Genomic DNA, 22,488 nt, shown 5'->3' with positions numbered 1-22,488 from the left:
GTCAAGTAATTTGCTATTAAATGATGAGATGGAATTTGAATCCATGCTGAGTCAAAGCCCTCACCAAGTTGTCGGCTACCAAATGGTGTGTGTGTGTGTGTGTGTGTGTGTGTGTGTGTGTGCACGTGCACGCTCAGTTGTTGTCATATCTGACTCTTAGCGACCCTGTGGACTAGGCAAGAATACTAGACTGCACTGCCATTTCCTCTTCCAGGAGATCTTCCTAGTGGAGAATTTAATATATGTTTGGTGTTTTTATTGGATATGCCATTTCCTTTTTTAATGGTATCACCAAAAATGCACAGAAAGGAAAAGAAACAGGTGGGGGTGGGGGATAGGCGGTGTGAAGAATTCTTAGATAATAAACTGGCTAAAAAAATGGTAATCCAGTCTTTCAGTTGTTAATTAAACAGCAGTAACTGTGTGGGAACCTGAGGACTCAGAGGTATAAACAGGACATGATCCCTACTCACAGACAGGGAGGGAGACACACACAACCCAAAATAGAATGTGCTAAGAGATATAATAAACACATGTTCGAAGTCCTGTGGGATCCCACAGTAGAAATTAATTCTACTTGGTTAGAATAATTTTTATAGAAGAAAGGGCATCTGTGTTGGATTTTGAGGGTTGAATAGGAGTTCACTTTGCTAAGTCACTTCAGTCATGTCTGACTCTGTGATCCCATAGACGGCAGCCCACCAGGCTCCCCCATCCCTGGGATTCTCCAGGCAAGAACACTGGAGTGGGTTGCCATTTCCTTCTCCAGTGCAGGAAAGTGAAAAGTGAAAGGGAAGTCACTCAGTCATATCCAACCCTTCGAGACCCCATGGACCAGGCTCCTCCGTCCATGGGATTTTCCAGGCAAGAGTACTGGAGTGGGGTGCCATTGCCTTCTCCAAGGAGTTCACTACATTTAAAAAAAAAAAAGATAAACATTCCAGAATGATTTGAAGAGATGACTTGTGGCTGCCATACATTAGCAGTCTTGTAACATGGAGTACTCTCAGTTGTGAAAATATTAAGTCAGGAGTCAAGATGGATCTCAAGGGCTTCCCTGGGGGTCCAGTGATTAAGAATCCACCTGCCAATGCAGGGGACATGGGTTCAAGCCTCGGTCGGTCCAGTAAGATCCCACATGCAGCAAGACCACTAAGCCCAGGCGCCACGACTACTGAGCCCGAGTTCTAGAGCCCAGGCGCTGCAACTACTGAGCCTGAATGTTGCAACTACTGAAGCCCACTCTTTGCGAGAGCCCAAGCTCCACAAGAAAAGAAGCTATCACAATGAGAAGCCCGCACACCGCAATAAAGAATAAGCCCAGCTCCTTGCAACTAGAGAAAGCTTGTACTCACATCAGTGAAGACCTGGCGCAGCCAAAACAATAAAGAAATAAAGCTTAAAAAAAAAAGATGGATCACAAGTTCATAGTGTCCAGTTCCCTAGTCCATGCCTTGACTTTGCTCTTACTCTTTTGAATTATTTTCTGGACTTCCCTAGACTTTCCTTTCCCAACCCACCCTCACAGACTCCTTACTTTTCCGGTGTGTGACCTCACAGGCCGAGCCTTGGAATCCAGCGGGACAGATGCACTCACAGCGTGTTCCTGAGAAGAGAAGGCAGAGAAAACATGAATCACACCATGTGAAACACAGAGCTCCTGGAGTTCAACCCTCCCTCCACTTCACAGCTTTTCCATTAGGTTAAAATAGGACAAACGTTTAACTGAATGGTTTGAAATAAGAAGGTTCAGTGCCAAGAATACCCACTCCTTTCTTGAAGGAATAAACACCTCATGAAAGGGTGTTTATTCCACCACAGAAAATGATGTAGAGCTACTGAGAAAAATTACCCATTAGCTGACCTTTGACCTAAACTTATGGATTTTGGGGGTCAGAAGATACATTACTGAGGTCATTGGGGCCAGTGGTCACTGGTGCTCAATTTCACATCAAGTAATTTCCTTGTCTCTGCTTGAACACCTCTAGTGATGAAGAACTCACTACTCTTGGATGTCTCATGCTACCTTGGGCTTCCCTGGTGGCTCAGCTGGTAAAGAATCCACCTGCAATGCAGGAGACCTGGGTTCAGTCCCTGGGTTGGGAAGATCCCCTGGAGAAGGGAAAGGCTACCCACTCCAGTATTCTGGCCTGGAGAATCGTATGGACTGTATAGTCCATGGGGTTGCAAAGAGTGGGACACGACTGAGCGACTTTCACTTTCTTTCACTTTTCACATTTATGTTCCCTTTGGCCGGTTCTGACATTTTAGAAATTATTCTTTATGTTAATCTGTCACATGTCACCCTGGAGCTTCTCTCACATCAACCACATGAACTCTTTTTACAGGACTGTCCTTTACAGGTAAGGCCCTTTCAGCCTCTGGCTTCCTTTTCTCCCTCACCTCCAAAGTAGAGCCTCCAGGGAGTCCCAGTCTCTAGGTCCAAATTACACACAAGGCAAGGAGGATTTCAGCAACCCTAGATCAAAATCTGGAGCAGGTGAATGGATCCTACTTCCTGCTGAACTGACCCTCACTTACAGGTCCTGTTCCTGAAGGAGAACTCTCCATCCTTAGGCTGTCACTTATGCCTGCTTTGCTCATCTCCATCCCCTCTGAGAAGAGAGATACATATCCATCCATCTCAGCTGAGCAGGTGGGATCTTTCTCCCCGAGAACAGATCTCCTCTCGTGTCCCCTCTGTTGAGCTCACTCTATCCACATGAGTTCTGCCGGTTGGTTCCCTAGGCTGGGATCTGCCATACCCAGGTGCTCTTGGCACCCTGTTTCAGCATTATGCTGGATGGGACTCTTCCTCAGCCCATCAAAACAAGAGCAGATGACCCCAGGCCCCAGCCCTGCTCATGTTTGCTCTGCCCACTGCGGTGACCCCGGATGTGACCCTCAAGTTAGCAATGAAGTTCTCGTGGCCCATCCATGCTGCCACCTCCCCATCCTCCAATTGTCTCACCATGTATTGGTCAGGATATGCAGGAGGGGTTTCCCCTGCTCGGCCCGGGGAGGGCCTTTTGTCTGACCAGGAGTCCCTCCCCACTCTCTGTTACAGGCGATAGCGTCTCATCTCGTCCCTGCCTTCAGTTTAATGCTTTCCCTTGTGGCTATAACCTAGGTATCCTGACAGCCCAAGCAGCCTCTTCTAGCTGCCTGCATTCTGACTACCTGGTCCTAACACTGGTACATTTCAATGCAACCTTTGGGTCAAGTCTAGCTCTCCTGCTAGTCTAAAAGCTTGGCAAAATCATGGATTCTGTCTGCTAGTGAATTCAGCTGTGTAACAGCTGCCCAACTCTCACTGTACACCGAATTATCTGGTAGGCTTTTTAAAAGGCCAGTCCCAGTGACTGGCTTTCACTGTTTTGGGCTGAGGCCCAGGGCTTTGTGTCTGTGCAAAGCTCCCTGGGTGATTCTCACACGCACCTTGACAGGAGCATCATGCACCTTGCCATTAGTGCCACCTGAGTACAGGCGCCTCGTCAGTCCAACCCCACCTCACTGTGCTCCAGGAAGGTGGGGGCTTCAGCAATGGTGAGTCACACCCCAGCCACAAATTAGAACTACCAGAAGAGGGGAGGGTTTAGCCATCCTGATGAGGGTCTCTTCCCTAGAGTTTCATGTGATGATCACATTTGGGGCTCTAGCATCAGTAGTTCTAAAGATCCCCACTGGTTCAAATGCCCAACCAGGGTGGAGAAGCTCAGCTTTAAAAGGCTCCAAATGGCCAGGGGCTCATCTTTTTTTCCTCTGAGACAAAGAAGGGAGCTTTATGACAGTCCCTGGAGCTTGAGACAGAGGACCGGGGAAAGACCTAGAAATTGCCCTGGAGATACACATCAAACCTTGACCTAGAAACACACCTCTGGAGGCTGTGTGGATTGACAACGTGATCTGGCCCCAGAACCAGCCCATCCAGGTGGTAGCTTCCACAAACGACACTGGAAACGGTACCTTTCAGGACAGGGACTCCGTTCCCCTGGCAGGGAGCACACTGGCAGGAGTCGACTTCCTTCTGGAACTCCTCCAGGGCCTTCTTCATGTTCTGCTTCACTGTGCTGGAATAGGCAAAGTCTGTGGCTGTCACCAGTTCATACAGAGGCATTACCTGGGAAAGGAGCAAAGGCATTGATTTCAACAGAATACATTGGTCATATAGTAACAAAAGCCCAAAGTAAGGCTCCATAGGAATGGGCAGGTTTGGTGCATGCAGATCACAGTGGATTCATATGGAACTGGATGGACGGTACAGCACACAGATGGACACCCCATCCTTTCTCTTTCCCATCCCACCCAATAGCCACAAACAAGCCCATTCAAGTTCAGGTCAACAAACACTTGCTGAATACCTTCCAAGTGCCAGGCAAGAAGCATAGTAAGGAATAAGATAAAATCCCCACTTCACTCCCCCAGAACTCAGAATCTAGAGATACAGACAGTTGTACTAATGGATACTTACAGAACAGTGGTTACAGGTAACAGTGGTAACTTGTAATGGGTAGAGAGGAAAATGAAGTCACTCAATCATGTCCGACTCTTTGCAACCTCATGGACTGTAGCCAGCCAGGCTCCTCCGTCCGTGGGATTTTCCAGGCAAGAATATTAGAGTGGGTTGCCATTTCCTTCTCCAATTGCAGGACAGTAACCAGGGTAGAGAGGAGTTTGTTAATCTCTCTTCGGTGGGAGAGGGGAGGTGATTTGCAAGCTGCTCTTTGGAAGTATTATAGGAGCCCTGTTTCAGCAATACCTCCCACCCCAAACCTGTGAAAATCCTTCATGTCATGCAAGAGCCACAATTAGGGAAACTTCCCCTGAGCTCTAAAGCTTCCAGAACACCTTCCTACTATGAAATGCTCAGCATACTGTCTACACTACTCATCCAATACAAATTCTACCTCTTTTCTCCCTTGTGGTCAATGTTTTGGGCTGAAGTCCCTTTTCCTTCATCTCTAAATAGACTGTAAGCTCCTGAAGATCAGACCTATATACTGCTCAGCTGTGTCTCGAGGGTTAACAGCCCCAAGCTTAATGAGAGTGGCTAATAAGACTGGGTAGAAGAATGAAAAGGGAATGGGAGGCCTCATTAGGGTAACAGCAGCTGGCATGGAGGCCAGGGTGTGGCAAGCAGAGAGAAAGATGCTCTCAGTGGGCATGGCAGTGTCTGAGAGCAGGAGGCCACAGATGGATGTGGGGGTGTTTGTGGCCTTGGAAAAGACAGAGGCAAAGTCCAAAGAGGTAGTTAAACATGTTCAGAGCCTCTTGGCTCAGAGTTTCAGCTCCAGGGTCAGGTTCCTCGCCAGATTTTGTTTGTGATCCTGCACTAATCCGGCCCTGGAGAGTTTAGGGTCTGTCTAAACACAGGCAATCATGCCTAATAGAAGCCTCCAGTGGGAAGAAAATTGCTTCCATTTCTTAATGCATCTGATGCTGACCTTCTCTCCAGTGGGCAAAGCAAGGCCCCTTGGTGGTCCCATTGTCTCACCGTTTTGTGGTCAATGAATTGATCCAGAGGCTGTTTGCAGAATGGTCCAGCTTCTGGCCACACATGGTGGGTAGGTGGGGGTACATAGGGGGTTGCTGTACACCCACAATGAGCTCCTCCAACAGCCTGCTCTCCCTGCCAGAGCACCTCGAAAGGCTGCCTTTAACCTGCTTTTAACCGACCAGGCATTTTCCTACTAGTTCTGAGATCTGCTTCAGGAGATAAAGTCAGTGGCACCGTGTGCCAGGGGCTGTGCTATGATCCTCCTTCATCCTCGCACGGGAGCAATTACCAGCGCCATTTCAGGTGAGCTTAAGTTGAAGAACTCATTGAATAGGGGTGCCAGGACTCTAATCCCAAATCTGTGCTTCTCCTACTAGTTCATGAAAACTGGTGAAAAAATGGTGATTATTCTCCTTTCCAACCTCTATCCCAGGGTTCTCCAGGACAGTCTGCCTTGCAACTTGGCAGCAATTCCTAAGATTCCCTCCACAGTTTCCTTCCTAACTTAATGCGGCTCACTTGTCTTTTTTTTTGGTTTGCTGGTTCCTTTTTCCTGTCTTTCTCTCTTTTGTCCTCTTCTTCCTTCCTCCCTTCCTCCTCCTTCCTTCTACATCTCTCCCCCAGACACCCAATCCTAACTACTCACATTGATCACTGGTTTCTTAGCACACCCGCACTAGTGAAAACTTGATTGACTGATTACATTGCTGCACAGAGACGGTGGTGGTTGTTCAGTCGCTAAGTTATGTCCAGCCCTTTGCACCCCCTTAACTGCAGCACGCCAGGCAGGCACGGTCTATAAAACTCCCTGCAGGTGTCTATGATGGACCCTGGTGATTGGCATTCTTGATTATTGCCATAGCCCGCATTCATTAGCTGCTGAACTAAAAACATATGTGATCTAACTTAATCTTCACAACAATCTTAGGAGTCAGGTAAACTTCTGTATCCCCGTTTTATAGATGGCAAAGCTGAGGCACAGAAAACTTAAAGAAATTTACCAGAGTAACACTCGGTAAGCAGCAGCAGATAGGAACTGTTACCATTGTGATTTGTGCCCTTTTAGAATATATTTTTGGAAGGGTAGATGGACAGATACTTATACCAAATTGATGGCATAAGAAAAGCACATGTTTACATTCCACTTTTTTCACTTAATGTCATATTATGAACATTTTCCTATGCTATTCAATAATCCTTGATAAAATGATTTTCATGACTACAGGGTATCCTGTTGTCCTGGTGGACTACAATGTATTCAACTATACTCTGTTATTGAATCTTTAGGTGGCTTCCACTTTTATGTTTCCTTTGCTACTACAAATATGGTTGTCCTCCCTTATCAGTCAGGATACATTCCAAGACCCTTGATGACTGCCCAAAACCAGGAAGAGCACCAAACTCAACATATACTATGTCTTTTCCTATACCCATATACTACGATTAATTTAATTTATGAACTAAGCATGATGAGAGATTAACAATGGGAACTAAAAGTAGAACAATTATAACAATACACTGTAATAAAAGTCGTGTGAACGTGCTCTCTGTCTCTCAAAATATCTGATTGTACTGTATTACCCTTCTTGTACTTGTGATGACATGAGATCATAACGTGCTAACGTGATCAGGTGAAGTGAGTGAATGACGGAGGCATTACGACATAGTGTCAGGCTACTGTTTATGTGTCATCAGAAAGTTCACCTGCTTCGGTGGTCCTGGGTTACTGAACCATGATCATGTCAGGGGTTGGATGTCAGGAGCAGATGGTGCTGATGGCTAGGGATCCCAGGTGGGGATGCAGTGGGACAGTGCAAGATTTCATCCCACTAGTCAGAATGGCTTGCAATGAAAAACTGAAAAATTGCTTCTTTCTAGAGTTTTCCATTTAATATTTTCAGATCATGGTTGACCATGAGTAACTGAACCTCAGAAAGCAAAACTTCAGATAAAGTGAGACTACAGCAGCATAAAATCAGGCGGGTCTTTATAGATACATCTTTACCAATTTTTAAAATGATTTCTACAGACAATTTTTGCATTTAGGGTTATTGGATCAAACACTGTAAACATTGTTAATGTCTTGGATATATACAGTTAAATTCTTTTCCTAAAGGGATGTACCATTTTATAGTCCTATTTCATAATATAAAAGTTTCCATCCCATTGCTCCCAATAAGGTTGAGTATTAAAGATTTTTAATCATCATTAATCTGATAGGCAAAAGATACTTTGTATTGTTACTTTAATTTTCATTTTTATTGCTGAGAAGTTAAAATTTTGCTTATTTATCATCTGAGTTCTTCTGAGAGTTTTCTATTTTTTTGAGATATTTTTCTTATAAACAATATCATTCCTTACACATGAAAGATTTCACATGTGGCAAATTATTTTGTTGTTGTGTTATCTTCCACTTAATAATATTTGTGGGTTTCCTTATTTGAAATTCAGAATTTATTATTTCAAGTGAGATCTGACAGTCTAAGTCCGAAATATCTTACTGATTCTTGCTACCACAGCATCTACATTTTAAACCTTCTGTTAATCAGAGTAACCTGCTTTTAGAGAATCTTTGAATAAATTGCTTCAGTAAAGTGTAATGGTCATTATCACTGTTTACCAAATGTATCAGCTTCTTTTCCTTCTGGGCACTTGGCAGGATTGCTTTTCCCTGAACCATCCTTAAGGGTAGGTTTGCAACGTGACTTTTTCTGAGCTGTGAGAGGTAAGCAGAGGGAGCATCCCTTCCAGGTTGAAGCTTTGGCAGGAGAGTGTGGTGAATTTTCCCATTCCCTTACCATTGCTGTGATGGCAATGGCAGAGAAGAGATTGCAGAGAAGGCAATGGCACCCCACTCCAGTACTCTTGCCTGGAAAATCCCATAGACAGAACAGCCTGGAAGGCTGTAGTCCATGGGGTCGCTGAGGGTCGGACACGACTGAGCAACTTCACTTTCACTTTTCACTTTCATGCATTGGAGAAGGAAATGGTGACCCACTCCAGTGTTCTTGCCTGGAGAATCCCAGGGACGGGGAGCCTGGTGGGCTGCCCTCTATGCGGTCACACAGAGTTGGACACGACTGAAGCGACTTAGCAGCAGCAGCAGCAGCTGTGATGATATTGGGGGCACATGACAAGATAAAACCTCCACTGCCCAGATCCCACAGTGATATTCAGAAAAGCCTCTTTACCAGTATACTTTGGACATGAATGTGACTGAGCAATAAACTTTTGCTGGCCTAAGTTGTTGAAATTTGGGGCTGTTTCACGGTGGCATAACCGAGGCTCTCCTGATGACTCATTTGAACCATTCAGCACTGTATTTTCCCTTCTACACTTGGTCATGCCATGTTCTGTACCATGGAGTCTCCATCAGCCTGAACCCCAGACCACAACCTTGCCACCCCAACCACAATGGATATGTACATAGATGACAGACTTTGTGACTAAAGTTGACAATCAAATATAGTATTCTGAGTTAAATTTGAATTTCAGATAAGTAACAAATGAAATTTTAGTATGAAGTGAAAAAGAGTTAGTCACTTAGTCATGTCTGACTCTTTGCCATGGACTGCAGCCCACCAGGCTCCTCTGTCCATGGGATTTCCCAAGCAAGAACACTGGAGTGGGTCACCATTTCTTTCTCCAGGGGATCTTCCCAATCCAGGGATCGAACCCAGGTCTCCTGCACTGAAGGCAGATTCTTTACCATTCGAGCCACCAAATATGTCGCATGAAATATTTCAAAGATGCTTATCCTAAAAAAAATATTCCTTATTTGTCTGAAGTTCATAATTATTTGGACATCCTCTATTGCCAGGCTCCTTCGAATGTCTTGGGGAATTTTTTCATCCTTTAAAGACCATTTCACTGGGACACAAGCTTTTTCCTTCATGGTTGTCACTCTACAATCTTTATGCATTTAGCACTGCGAATAATTCTAAGATCAGTACGACTTCTATTTCTGTAGGATCTATTTGTTCCTCAAAGTAAAAAATTTCACCACGCTGTGTTTCAGTATTGTTTTATCTTCAGTACTTTTGCCTGCTTTTCAATGAGCTGTTCATTTTGCATTATCAGCTCAGGGAAGTTTCCCTTATTATGTGCTTGATTAATGCATCTTCACATTCACTCCTGTATCTTTCTCAGGAAGAATGCTCTGGGTTTTAGATTTCCACTGCTGTACTCTGTGTCCATCATATTTCTTTTATATCATTGTTTTAATCTCTTTGTCTTTTGCTTCTGCATTATAGGAACATTTTTACAGCACCTTCCACATCACTGACTCAATTTTCTGCAGTGTCAATTCTGTTCTTTATAGTTTCCAATGTAGGTTTTGATTCTACTATTGTGCTTTTGGCTTCCTACATTCAGCCATTTCCCTTTTCATCTGATTAGTGTCTAAACATCTCGGCTTCTATTTTTTAGTTCATAAATTCTTTATTTTCTTATAATCACAAAGAAAATATATTGTAAAATTTACTTCTATGTTTAGATGTATGCTTGTCTATTTTATCTTGGATATAATCTCAATCTTTTGTGTTCAAAGTCCTCTTTATATATGTCCAGTGATTTCGCTACCTCTTCTTTGAACAAAGCACCATGTCTCTATATCTAACGTTCACCAGTAAACAATGTGAATGGGTTCTTCTCTGGTCTTCTTTCCTGCCTACCCGGCTCCTATTGGAACTGTGTTTCCAGATATTGATCTTTAAGACTGGTTTATGTACATGAGCCTTGGCCAATACTCCATGTCTAGGAATTCCTTATCGAGTGGTCTCTACTCTCTTGGAAAGCACTTGCTGCTCCAACTACCTGGTAAACTGATTGTGCAGAGAATTATTTTGAGATAATACGAAGTCATAAACAGTTTTCTCTTGCCAGAAAGAATCTGTGACTACAATAGATGTTTCCAACTCAAGTTAGGGATATATAGGAGAAATGCACAAAAGCTTTCAACAAATTCACCTCCGCCACTACTGGAAACATCTCTGATTTTCTAATCTCTCCCCTTTCAGTCCCCACAACTCTTCACAGCACTATACTTATAGTAGATACGATACTTTCCAGGGCATCACATACATGCTGTTTGAAGCCTCTGTGCCATCAGTGAAGTACCACATCTCTGAGGATGGTGGCAGGTCTGAGATGCTTAGCATGCTAACATGTGCTCTCTCTCTTTCTCACAAACACACAAAACACACATCCCTTTATCATATCCCAGGCTGCTGGATACTTGACATTCCCAATGCCCATGACGGCACTTCCAACCTAAATGGATAGGTAACCAGAGCAATCCATTAATTTTAAGTTTAAAACAAAATTCAGGTAAGATATCAGTAAAAGGTAAAGACCAGGGGTCTATTTTTCCATGAACTCTCTTCTCTCCCATGCTTGTTTGTGATACCAACCAATGTCACCACGTCATTAGCCCATCCCAGATTTCTCTAGAGCCGCCTGCAAGCTATGGCTCACTTTACCTTTCTCGATGCCTGCCAGCGACTAAACCCTAAGTGTAACTACTGAATACGTGGCAGAGGAAAGGATTTGAAAGGCAGCCTTCTTGTTCTGCAGCAACCATGCAATTGACATATAAACAAAGACACTGGAAAACTGCCAAGTTCGGGAACTGCACAGCCTCTCATCAGAGCTCCAGTCCCTTAACTCCTCTCCTTGGCTGTAAGAGTAAATCTCCAGAGGGTGAATGCTGGACCATCAATAATTGTACAGACAATGGCAAGAAGAGGGCAGTGTAAGATGTGACATGGACACCGTGCTGAAGTACCCACAGGCAAGGACCAACCCTGCTGATGTGTATGACAGCACTGCTCTAGCTAACGTCTTTTTAGTTTAAGGTTGTAAAACTGCCATTGTTTGGGTGACAGGTGGTTGGGATCATTATTTTCTATTTACCAAACCCACAGGAAAATTTGGAGGGGAGGGAAGAGGTCAACTTTTCAGGTCTGGACTTTTGAGCAGTCACAGACGGATGAAACCTCTGTGACCTTGATTTTTTATCAGCCATAAAATGGAGATAAGCATACTAAATTTGCAGGCTATTAAGAATTAGATGAAATAACATTCCCAAAGTCCTTGGCAGAGTATCATGAACATGGTAGGTGCCCAAAACATGTTGGTGATTACCATTATGTATTATGCTGTCCTGTAAAACAGTAATGCATCCATGGATCTTACTGTTCAGCACAGACTACATTTTTCATCCTCGCACCCTCCTCTGTTCTCCTCCAGTGCCTCAGTTCCCATCACATCACAGGAACTTAGCAATGACTTGTTGGTCGCAGGAATGAATGTTTAAATGAACAAAGAACTAAGTGAGGGATTCCCCAATAAACTGCAAACAATATTGATTTAAGAAGCCTGGAATTAGAAGCTGATGGTTAACTTACTTGAGCAACTTGGGAGCCCAAGTGAGAGGGAGTGAGGGGTCTGTAGCTGGTGTTGCGCAGCGTATTACAATCAGTTCACTCTGGATACATTTTCTACTATAAGGTATCTATCTCAAGGTTAGGGCTTGTGTCTTACTGAGCTCTGTATTCTATACCCTGGCTCGGGGAAACCCTTCAGAAGCTGTTTTCTGAATAGAGGAAAGGATGGGTGGGGTGGGTGCGTGTACCTTAACTTTGATGATGTCCGGATTGTACTGAACTGCATCTCCCCATTCCTGCATCAGGTCCGCTGTTGGCAGCTCTCTGTATGCCAGGGCAGTGACATACTCACTCGCTCCTCCTCGCACAAGGACCACCAAGTCTTCCACCATGCTGTCTTTCTTGTTTCTGTCTGGAATGGATACGGAGCCCTGGCATGTCAGGGGATCCATTTTCACACCTTGAAATTTGCTGCAACCCACCTGACAACCTGGTGACTATGTTCAGGGAGGTCACCTGGAGATGTAAGTGGGACAATACGCATCCCTGCCAGCAAGGGAGTCACAGTGCAAGGGCAAAGGGTACTGCACTCAGTCGACACAAGCTGGAGACAGGACAAGAAAGGGATATTTATTTTTAGCATCTGTAAGCGATAGTCGTTAAGTGAGTCTAGGGAAAATAGCTGAAAGACGGATATATACATACATACATAGGGAAGATCATAAGTAAATAGACAAAGATTATTCATCATTTATGGGCCATCCACTAATCTAACATTATACATGTACTAACTCACTTATTCTTCAGTATGAAATAGGAAGTATATAATCCTTCCTTTGCAGATATGAAATCTTAGGCACCAAGGGAAAGAATTCACTCCCCGTACCACGCCCAGCCTCTGAGCTATACCACTTCTTTGTCCTGGATGACAAAAGTGGGAAAATCTATAAGGTGTGAGCATGAATGTAATAGAAACTCACTAAATAATGTCTACTGTTTTTATTTCTTTCAATGTCTACTGTTATTATTTTGACTTCTCAAGCAGTTTCCCAGGAAGCCCTCAATCATATCAGTAAGTCATTCCTATTCTAATTTTTCTTGTGCCCGAAGCCAAAGAAACTGGTATAAAGTGACTATTCTACTCTGAGCTTGCAGCACTTGAGCATCATACAAACGGAGTCTTGTATACTACTGGTCAGACTGTAAACTGAGACTGCCATTTCAGAAAAATTTCAGTATTACCTGGTGTAGAATAAGTACATACTCTACAACCCAACAATTTCACTCCTGGGTACATTCCCTAGAGAATCCTTGCACATGTGTGTCAGAAGAGTGTGTAAGAATGTTCACAGCAGCTCTGAATATAATGGCTTGGCACAGGAAAGAATCCAAATGTAACAACAGAAGGAACAAACTGATATATTCATACAATAAAATACTATGCAGCAGTGAAAAAGAAGTAACCATAGTTTTACACAAAAACATGATATCAAAGAAAAACAAAATAAAAAAACCAGAACTGAAAGATTACATTTCATCCATATAAAGTTCAAAAACAAGCAACTCTAAGTCATTGTTTTTATTTAGTTGCTAAGTCCTGTCCAACATTTTTGCAACCCCATGGATTGTAGCCCTCCAGGCTCCTCTGCCCATGGGATTTCCTAGGCAAGAATTCAGGAGTGGGTTGCCATTTCCTTCTCCAGGGTATCTTCCCAACCCAGGGATTGAACTCGCATCTCCTGCATTGGCAAGCGAATTCTTTACCACTGAGTTACCAGGGAAGCCCAACTCTAAGTCATAGAGGTTAGCAATACATGTAGGTGGTAAAACTATCATGAAAGGAAGGACGTGTTTAACAGAGACTTCAGGATGGTGTTATCTCCAAAGGGAGGGAGGAGTTGTAACTGATAAGGGTCCCAGGGCACTGGGTAATGCTCTATTCAGTAACTTGGATGGGAGTGACTTTACAAGTTTTCTTTGAAGAGCATGTATGTCTTCTGCCTACCTCCCTATGTAGGATGCATGTTCCAACACAGCCCCACCAAAATAAACAAACAACAGTATCCACTGCACATCAGTCACAAGAAACTCTTCTACACCAGCAGTTCATTTTGTTGTTGTTTTTTAGTTTTGTTTTGCTTTGGCTGTGGAACTCTTCATTCACATATGATCACAGAAATAAGGACAAGCTTAGTCTGCAGAGCAGATGAAGGAGAGTAGCTCAGGGTGCAGAAGAGGTTGGGACTACAGCCCTGCTGATCCCTCCCTCTCCTACTCTACTTTCGGTGTTGATTCCCAGCTCCCCTGTGTGGCCTTTCAGATCTCTGCTCCCAGACTGGCTCTAGCACTCACTCCTAGTCTCACCCGCCATGTGAACTCTGCTACATGACTTGTGGCATTGCCTGCTTTTCTAGTTTCCTTCTTGCCCATTGCTTCAGGTAAGGACTAGCTGCCTCAGCTGTATCCCCCACGGCCTCCACCTGGCTCCTACCTCTCCATCCTAGACCATCCTACCTCTAGCCAGGCCCACTTCCGGCCCCCAGAGCAAATTTTCATTGTTAGATTTTTTTTTTCTTCCTCCCTAAAAGCAACCTTGATACCTTACTCCTCAAGTTGCCTGTTCCTGGAAGCCAGACCAAGTTTGGTGCTTATCACTGCCCGGTCCTTGATTTTTTAATTGTTTGCCTACTCATGTGAATATCATGAAGACAGGAAGACCATCTTATTCATTTCTGCATACCAATACAATAGTAGGAGCTAGGTAGGTTTTTATTGAATGAATTAGTATTTTAATTGAAATGTCTTGGAATATGCAATCTTTAGCTTAAAGAGTGATGGGTCTGGGCTGCTGGAGAAGGAAGGATGATAAGCAGAGAAGTCACATGCCCTTGCCACTCACCTTTTATCTCATTGAGAATGTCACTGCACTTGGCCTCCGACACACCCAGCTTCAAGTAGACCGATGTTATGGCAGCGCCGATTTTAAAATCATGTTTAGCACAGTCGTGGATGTTCTTAAGAGAGTAATCTGAAGGAAGCAAGAAAAAAGGTTTTTGACCTAAAATGGCAATTTGTCCTGGGCCTTTTCCTGTAGTCGATCCCTGACACCAAACCCTTCCTGGAGGCCCACAGGGACTCAGGTGTAAATTAATGGGTGGCCAGACTAGGGACAAGAAATGCAGCAGGCAGCTCCTGGCACCAGGCCAGAGACCCCATTTGAGATCAGCATCAACTTCCCCTTTCAGCTTCTTCAGATACTCAGAGGGTTTTTGCTGCTCTCCAAAGACAGGAAGAGCTCGGAGTCACTTTCTAAAAATATGGCTTCTTATCAAGTCTCTAGGTATTGATCCAGTGAATAGAGGCTGCTGTGAGCTGTCCTCCCTTCTCTACTCTTTGATGTTGTACGAACAGTTACTTGGTCAGTTGAGATAATGTTTATGAAATGTCTGGTATAGTCCCTGGAAAAGAGAAGAACCAATTTCCCTTATTTCGTCTTCATTTCTGGACCATTTCCCATCTATTCCTCTCCAATTCTCCCCAGGGCATCTTCCCATCCTGGGCTTGCTGAAGTCTTCCATATGACATATGAGCACCTTTCTATAGCATTTGAGGTCAGGGAAAGGAGAGGAGAATAGCTTTAACACCTGGGATTGCTGGAAATATTGATGTGGATCAGTTTTCCCCAAAGCATGTTCCCTGAAACATGAATCCCATGATGATATCTCTTATATTTCTTTAAGAGCAAGAATGACAAGAAACCAGGCTTCTGCAGTCGAGTCAGTGTGATAAATGTGGTATCAAAAGTGATGGAGAGGTCACTTGATTTCAGTATGCCTGTGAAACTCTCAAGTGGGATCTATTATGTTTCCACAACTTGATCATAGAACCTTTCTGTAGAAAGCAATCAGAGGAATTATGACAAGTACTTTTGAAACCTCTGGTATGGAGTACAGTACCCTTAATCTTGGCGAGACTGAGGGAGGCCACACTGACCTTAATTTACCTTATATGCCTTCTGTCCTCTTGCAAGTTCACTGGACCTATTACCGAAACCCGGCTCTGCCACTGTAACCTGGGTGACCTGGGGCAGGTCCCTTAACCTGATAAATGCCATATTGCAGGAAAGAGTACGGAATTGGGAGGAAGAAATCATATCTTAGACTTGACTTTGATTACAACTAGAAAGACCTGTAATATCTGTATGGAGAATGGCCTGTGGAAGGAAAATGGGAGTTGAATATTAGTTTGGAAGCTCTGATAATCTAAGGCATTTCTGCTCAAAGTGTGGTTTAGGAACCAGCAGCTCTGGTATCACCTCAAAGCTGACTGAAAGGTGGAATCATTCTGCAATGCAGATGACTACAGAAGAAACATGGGAAAGTTCTCTTTGGGGGCATGTTAAGTTTTTGATGGTCAGCAGACATTCAAATGGAGATCTCAAAGAGGCATTTCTACTTGAGCTCTTCAGTACATAGAAGAGATCCAGGATAGACATATACGTGTGCATGTATAAAGCATTTAGAGCCAGGAGATTAGATGTTATTGTCTAGAGGGAGTTATGTAGAAAACAGGACTGCCCAGAGAGAGGGCTGGCAGAGGAGAACCACCATCAACACATCAACAAAGGATGCTACTGCTGCTGCTGCTGCTAAGTCGCTTCAGTCGTGTCCGACTCTGTGCGACCCCAGAGACGGCAGCCCACCAGGCTCCCCCGTCCCTGGGATTCTCCAGGCAAGAACACTGGAGTGGGTTGCCATTTCCTTCTCCAATGCATGAAAGTGAAAAGTGAAAGTGAAGTCGCTCAGTCGTGTCTGACTCTTAGCGACCCCATGGACTGCAGCCCACCAGGCCCCTCCGTCCATGGGATTTTCCAGGCAAGAGTACTGGAGTGGGTTGCCATTGCCTTCTCCGCAACAAAGGATGAGGAATCTGCAAATGAAACTGTGAAAGGAAAACCAGGGAGGGAGAAGGAAAACCGGGAGCATAACTTATAATCCCTCCCCCAACAAGGAATAGAAGCCTCTCTCCCTGTTAACTCATAGTTCCATGCGCCCCATCAGTAAAGACATGGTCCTCAGGCGGTGTACCTCCTCTGTCCATCGCCTCTTTGTTCATGATGAGTGTGTATTCATAAATGCCCCCAAGCACAGCCTCTGTGATGTAGTGGGTTCCAAAATCACGGAAGAGATCTCTGTACTCCCCATAGCTGTATTCCAAGGGCAGGTGTTTGACTCGCTGAAGGAATTCGTGATGCAGCATGAGGTTTCTGGTTTTCAGCTTGTAATGCGCTACTTCAAGGTCAGAGCGTGCGTGCAGGAATTTGCTTTTCTAAATGAAACACCAACAAGGGAAAAGCAGACCTTTAAAGTTAGGAATCTGGAACGAGAAGATGAACTTTGCAAATATCATCCAATGTTCTGGCCAGGGGTCATCACTCATGATTCCTTGAGGAGACCTGAGGGAAGACGGCCCCTTTGACAAGACTTCATTTTTTCAGAAATATTCTGATGTCCTTTTCAGCTTGGAAGAGCTTGCTCTTTGCTCACTTCCTTACAGTGGCAAATAAGCAAGGAGAAGGAAGGGAAGCAGCAGCAGACACGGCAGGCAGCAGTGGGTGCCTGTGCTGCATTCCAAGGGGAGACGGGGTGTGCTAACCGCCAAAGGCAACGTCTTGGTTGATGCTTCTTTTGTTAAAGAGAGGAAGTGTTACTCAGTGGTGCCTGACTCACTGAAACTCCGTGGACTGTATATAGCCCACCAGGCTCCTCTGTCCATGGAATTCTCCAGGCACAATACTGGAGTGGGTAGCCATTCCGTTCTCCAGGGGAGAAGGGAAACTTCCTGACCCAGGGATTGAACCCAAGTCTCCTGCATTGCAGGCAGATTCTTTACCATCTGAGCCACCAGGAAAGCCTCTTTTAAAGAGAAAAACTGTTTATTCAGGGAGCTATACACTGCACAGGCAGAGTGTGGGCCATCTTGGAAGGCAAGAGAAGCCATGGGAAAAACACACTCCATAGACAAAGGATGGCTATCTCAGAAGGTGAGAGGGGGCAGTTGATGCTGTTTAAACTGAAGAAAAGGCACTCTAGAAAGAGTAAAAGCGATGCTTTAGGAAGGCTGGACACTGCAGTGCATGGCAAGGGTCAGCAGACCACAGCCTGCACACAGGACGTGGCATCTGGTTTTGCAATCCCGTTTCATTGCAATGCAGCCATGCCCACATATCTGTTCATTGTTCATCACTGCTGTCAGCCTATGATGGCAGAGCTCTGTGGTTGCTACAGAGATGCTGCAGCCTTGCAAAGCCTGAAATATTTACTCTCTGGCCCTTTAGAGAACAAGTTTGGTGACCCCTGGTGTGTGGAAGAGACTGAAAGATGGCAATGCTAGATGAAGGGCAAACATCCAGGGATGTTGATATAACCTGAGACGAGGCATTCCTACACTGCGGTGAAGGCTGAGGAAAAGGTAAATGAGTAGGAAATGCACATTCCTCCTGCATCTTAAAACTCTTAGCCAGCTTGACCTGTCAGCTCTGTAGTCATGCCACCTCTGCTCCCTGCCCTGCTCCCCCACCCTAGTCCTGCCACAGCCATCCATGACTCCTTCTTCCTCATCTTTCCAACTTTGCAGCTGCTAGATGCTCTGTTCATGGTCTTTCTAAATATTTTAGGTTTCCTCTTCTGCTTGGGTTATGACAAAAGCTTTCCCACTGATCTCCCTTCTCCCTCTAGCTGCCCTCAGTGCTCCAATGAGAGTTGATGTCCTAAAACTATTAATACCATTAAATGCCACTCTGTGCTTAAAACAAAACCCAGTCGGCCTCTCCATTGCCCAAGAATAAAATCAACTCCATTACTCTGAAGGTAAGAATGTCATGATCTGTCCCCAAATAGCCTCCTGGCTTCAACTTTTACAACCATGAAATCCACCCTCCCCCGTACTGTACTTTTCTCTAATACCTACATGATACCTCAATATCCATCTAACATCTTACTTTCCCCCACATCTGTCATTCTCTCTCATAATATAATTTTGCACATGTTCCTTCTGCCAGACATGCTCTTCCCTCTCTTCTGCCTGGCACACACCTCACATTTAAAATTTCTGCTTAGCTGGGCTTTCTATGTGGTGGCACCCTTGAACTTCCTGACTCTCCACCTCCCAGGACTGCATTGCACGTTGCTTATCTTTCCTTTATAGAATAAACCATGCAGTATTGGGCTTTCCCAGTGGCTCAATGGTAAAGAATCGACCAGCAACACAGGAACCACAGGAGACATGGTTTCAATCCCTGGGTCGGGAAGATCCCCTGAAGGAGGGCATGGCAACCCACTCCAGTATTCTTGCCTGGAGAATATCATGAACAGAGGAGCCTGGTGGGCTACAGTCCATGGAGCTGCAAAGAGTCAGACACAACTGAAGTGACTTAGCGTGCACACACACACACATGCTGTATTACAACTGATGTCAAAATCAGGACCGTTATCTGCATACATGTTTGTTGCTCCTACTAGACTGTGAACTTGAAGGCAAGAATTGTGCTGTACTTGTCTCTAGATTCCAAATATCTAGATTAGTACCTAGCATGAGGTAACATTATGTAACTGGCTGTTTAAATCAGGGAGCTGGGAGGGAAGGGGAGAGAGACGGAGAGACAAAAGGAGACGAGGATGGTACCCCTCTCTTTCCCTCTAACAAGACAAGTTCCTTTATAATCAGTCCTGTCCTTCGTCACTATATTTTAGTCTTGAGCACTTATCAAGTGCCATCCTGAACCTAAAGATGAAAGAAACAGCCTCTGTGCCCGAGCTGCTCACAGCTGAGAAGATGAAGAAAAACAACCAGAGACGATTACAGTCTAATTCACGTTTATGGCTCATTTTCTGCTGGTTGGTAATTTGGCAGCAGAACTTAAGCCCCTCACCATTCCTTTTTTCTCACATAAATCACTGTGGACTTTTAATTTCCTCCATGTTCCTCTCAGGTTAGTTTTCTACAACATCACGCCCATGCGGCCAACTCTCAGTGACCAGGGAATAGATACACCTGGTCCTTTCTGGAATCCAAGGTTTTCCAAGCCCTCATGTCACCTTACTTCCCATTCCAACTGCTCCGCTTCCACTAAGTCACGGGCTTTGACCTTCACCTTATAGGCAATAGGGAACAGGTGATATGACCAGGTTAGTATCAGAAAAGCATTTTTCTGGCAGCACATACATTTGAAGGGGAAAACTGAAAGACAGGAGGCTCATTAGGAGGGCTGGAGCCAGAGGTGAAAGGGCCTAGGCTAGAGAAGATGTAATTAGAGTTTGATTAACAAATATTGGATAGCCATAACTTAGTCGGTAAAGAATTCGCCTGCAATGCAGAAGACCCGGGTTTGATTCCTGGGTCCAAATGATCCCCTGGAAAAGGAAATGGCAACCCACTCTAGTATTCTTGCTTGGGAAATCCCATGGACAGAGGAGTCTGGTGGGCTACAGTCCATGGGGTTACAAGAGTGTCTGACATGACTTAGCGACTAAACCACCACCACCGAGACATGGAAACAACCTAATGTCCATCAACAGATAAATGGACAGAGAAGACGTGGCACATATACAGTGGAATGCTGCTCAGCCAGAAAGAGAACAAAATAATGCCATTTGTAACAACACGGCTGAACCTAGAGACTATCATACTAAGTGAAATAAGTCAAACAGAGAAAGGCAAGTACCATATAATATCACTTATATGTGAAATTTAATATATATATGTATTAGGACTGAACCTAGGACTGAACCACTTTTTTGTAGAGCAGAAATTAATACAACATTGTAAATCAACTAGACTTCAGTAAAAAAATGAAGAAATATTGATGAGTGAAGGATCTGGTGGCCAACAGAGGTGGGCTTCCCAGGTGGTGCTAATGGTAAAGAACCTGCCTGTCAACGCAGGAGACAGACAGACATGGGTTCAGTCCCTGGATCAGAAAGATCCCCTGGTGGAGGGTATGGCAATCCACCCTAACATTCTTGCCTGGAGAATCCCATGGACAGAGGAGGCTGGCTGGCTACAGTTCATAGGATCATAAAGAGTCAGACACCACTGAAGTGATTTAGCACAAGCCACAAGCCACATGTGGGAATAAAGAGAAAACAGAACCAAATATGACTCAGATATTCTTAACCTTGAAAGGCAGAAGGAAAAGAATGCTATTTAACATAGAGAGCTTGGGAAGAGGAACTTGCTTTGGAGTGTCCACAAGGCATCTGGGTAACGATACCCAGAAGAGAGGGTGGTGCAGGTCTGAGCTTCCCAGAAAGGGCAGAAGTGGTGGCAAAGGCTCATGCTTGCCCTGGCAGAGGAGCAGGGTGAGTAGAAAAGGACACTTAGGGTGGGTGGCTATAGAGGAAGAAGAAAAGATGACCAAAAATTAAATAGAGAACAAGTGGGGCTGTTAGAAACCAGGAAGAAAACTAACTGATAAGGAGCAGAAAGCAACCATGAGAAACAGGAATGTGACTCCATCAACAGCTCCAAGAAGCTGGAGATGAGGTCTTGGATAACATTCTGGAAGGGAATTTCAGCTGAAGGTTTAGAATAGAAGTCAAGTTGCTGGGAGTCGAAAAGTCTCCAGAAATAATTTAGTTTTGGCAAAACTATGCTCCTTAGTTTAATAAAAACCAAGTGAAAAGCTTATTAGTAAATAAGAGTACAAAAAAAAAAAATAAGAAAAGAAAATGAGAGTACACAGAGAGCTATATTCGCTATCCTATGATAAACCACAATGGAAAAGAATGTGTATATATATGTATATCTGAATCACTTGGCTGCAACAGAAAGCACACTGTGCATCAACTATACTTCAATAAAAATATTAAAACTGAAAAAATAACACAACACTGTAAATCAACTATACTCCAATAAAACTAAAACAATTTAAAAATAAACAACGCCATACTAAAAAAGTAGAGTAAATAATTATAGACGGCCACCACTGGCTGATCTTTCTGAAAAGTAAAGTTAATGTAAGACCAAGGTATTTTTTGTGAAAAGCTTTTCAATGTAACAAATATAATTGGTTGTCAGGACTAATAGCAACACGGTATACAGACATCCATGGATATGAAAATTCAAATGAATACATAGGAATGGAAAAGCAAGCAAAGGGTACCTACCGTATGAGAGAATCGTTTGATCCTGCTAATAAAATGTTGGCCAATATTACTCATGCTGCTGTAGCCAAGTTCAAATATTCCAGCAATTTTGAAACCCAAGCTGAAACTAGACTTGCTAATTGCCGTCCCTGTGACGTTATGTTCGAAATCTGAGTACGATTCATATTCTGTCAACGTAAAGTCATATTTGCCTCGGGTCTGAAGGAAGAAAAAAACAAATGTTCCATATGTCATTTGACTCACATCAGTTCAATTCAAATCAACCGACACACACTGTACTCTTACTATGTTGCAGGTATTAAACTAAGTACATTGGATGCAAAAATCTCAGAGGCACCCACACCTCCACTCCCAGGGCTCTTGATCCAGCAGGAGAAACAGATGAGCCCAACACGGTGAGCAGACACTCAGAGGTGGGTGCTTGATTTGGGTTTTGATG

General features: G+C 44.1%; 1 protein-coding gene across 2 annotated transcripts in view; it reads right to left on the bottom strand.

Annotated features, from left to right (window-relative positions):
* The window catches only part of C8B (complement C8 beta chain), a 43,421-nt gene that overhangs the window by 2,264 nt on the left and 18,669 nt on the right, over positions 1 to 22,488 (bottom strand). The window contains exons 6-12 of one of the 2 annotated variants that reach the window (XM_061411804.1): positions 22,050 to 22,247; positions 16,971 to 17,211; positions 14,783 to 14,911; positions 12,132 to 12,295; positions 3,967 to 4,120; positions 1,538 to 1,606; positions 783 to 1,084 (exon numbers count right to left, since the gene is read on the bottom strand). In XM_061411804.1, coding sequence (XP_061267788.1) covers positions 798 to 1,084; positions 1,538 to 1,606; positions 3,967 to 4,120; positions 12,132 to 12,295; positions 14,783 to 14,911; positions 16,971 to 17,211; positions 22,050 to 22,247 — 1,242 coding nt within the window. In that variant the 3' untranslated portion in view covers positions 783 to 797. Of the gene's footprint in view, positions 1 to 782; positions 1,085 to 1,537; positions 1,607 to 3,966; positions 4,121 to 12,131; positions 12,296 to 14,782; positions 14,912 to 16,970; positions 17,212 to 22,049; positions 22,248 to 22,488 lie in introns of those variants that run through there. The other variant, XM_061411805.1, reaches the window with a different exon arrangement.

The sequence above is a fragment of the Bos javanicus genome, chromosome 3 (genome assembly GCF_032452875.1).
Source record: "Bos javanicus breed banteng chromosome 3, ARS-OSU_banteng_1.0, whole genome shotgun sequence".
In the NCBI taxonomy this organism is placed as follows: Eukaryota; Metazoa; Chordata; class Mammalia; order Artiodactyla; family Bovidae; genus Bos; species Bos javanicus.
This window is presented reverse-complemented; position numbering and strand designations above follow the sequence as displayed.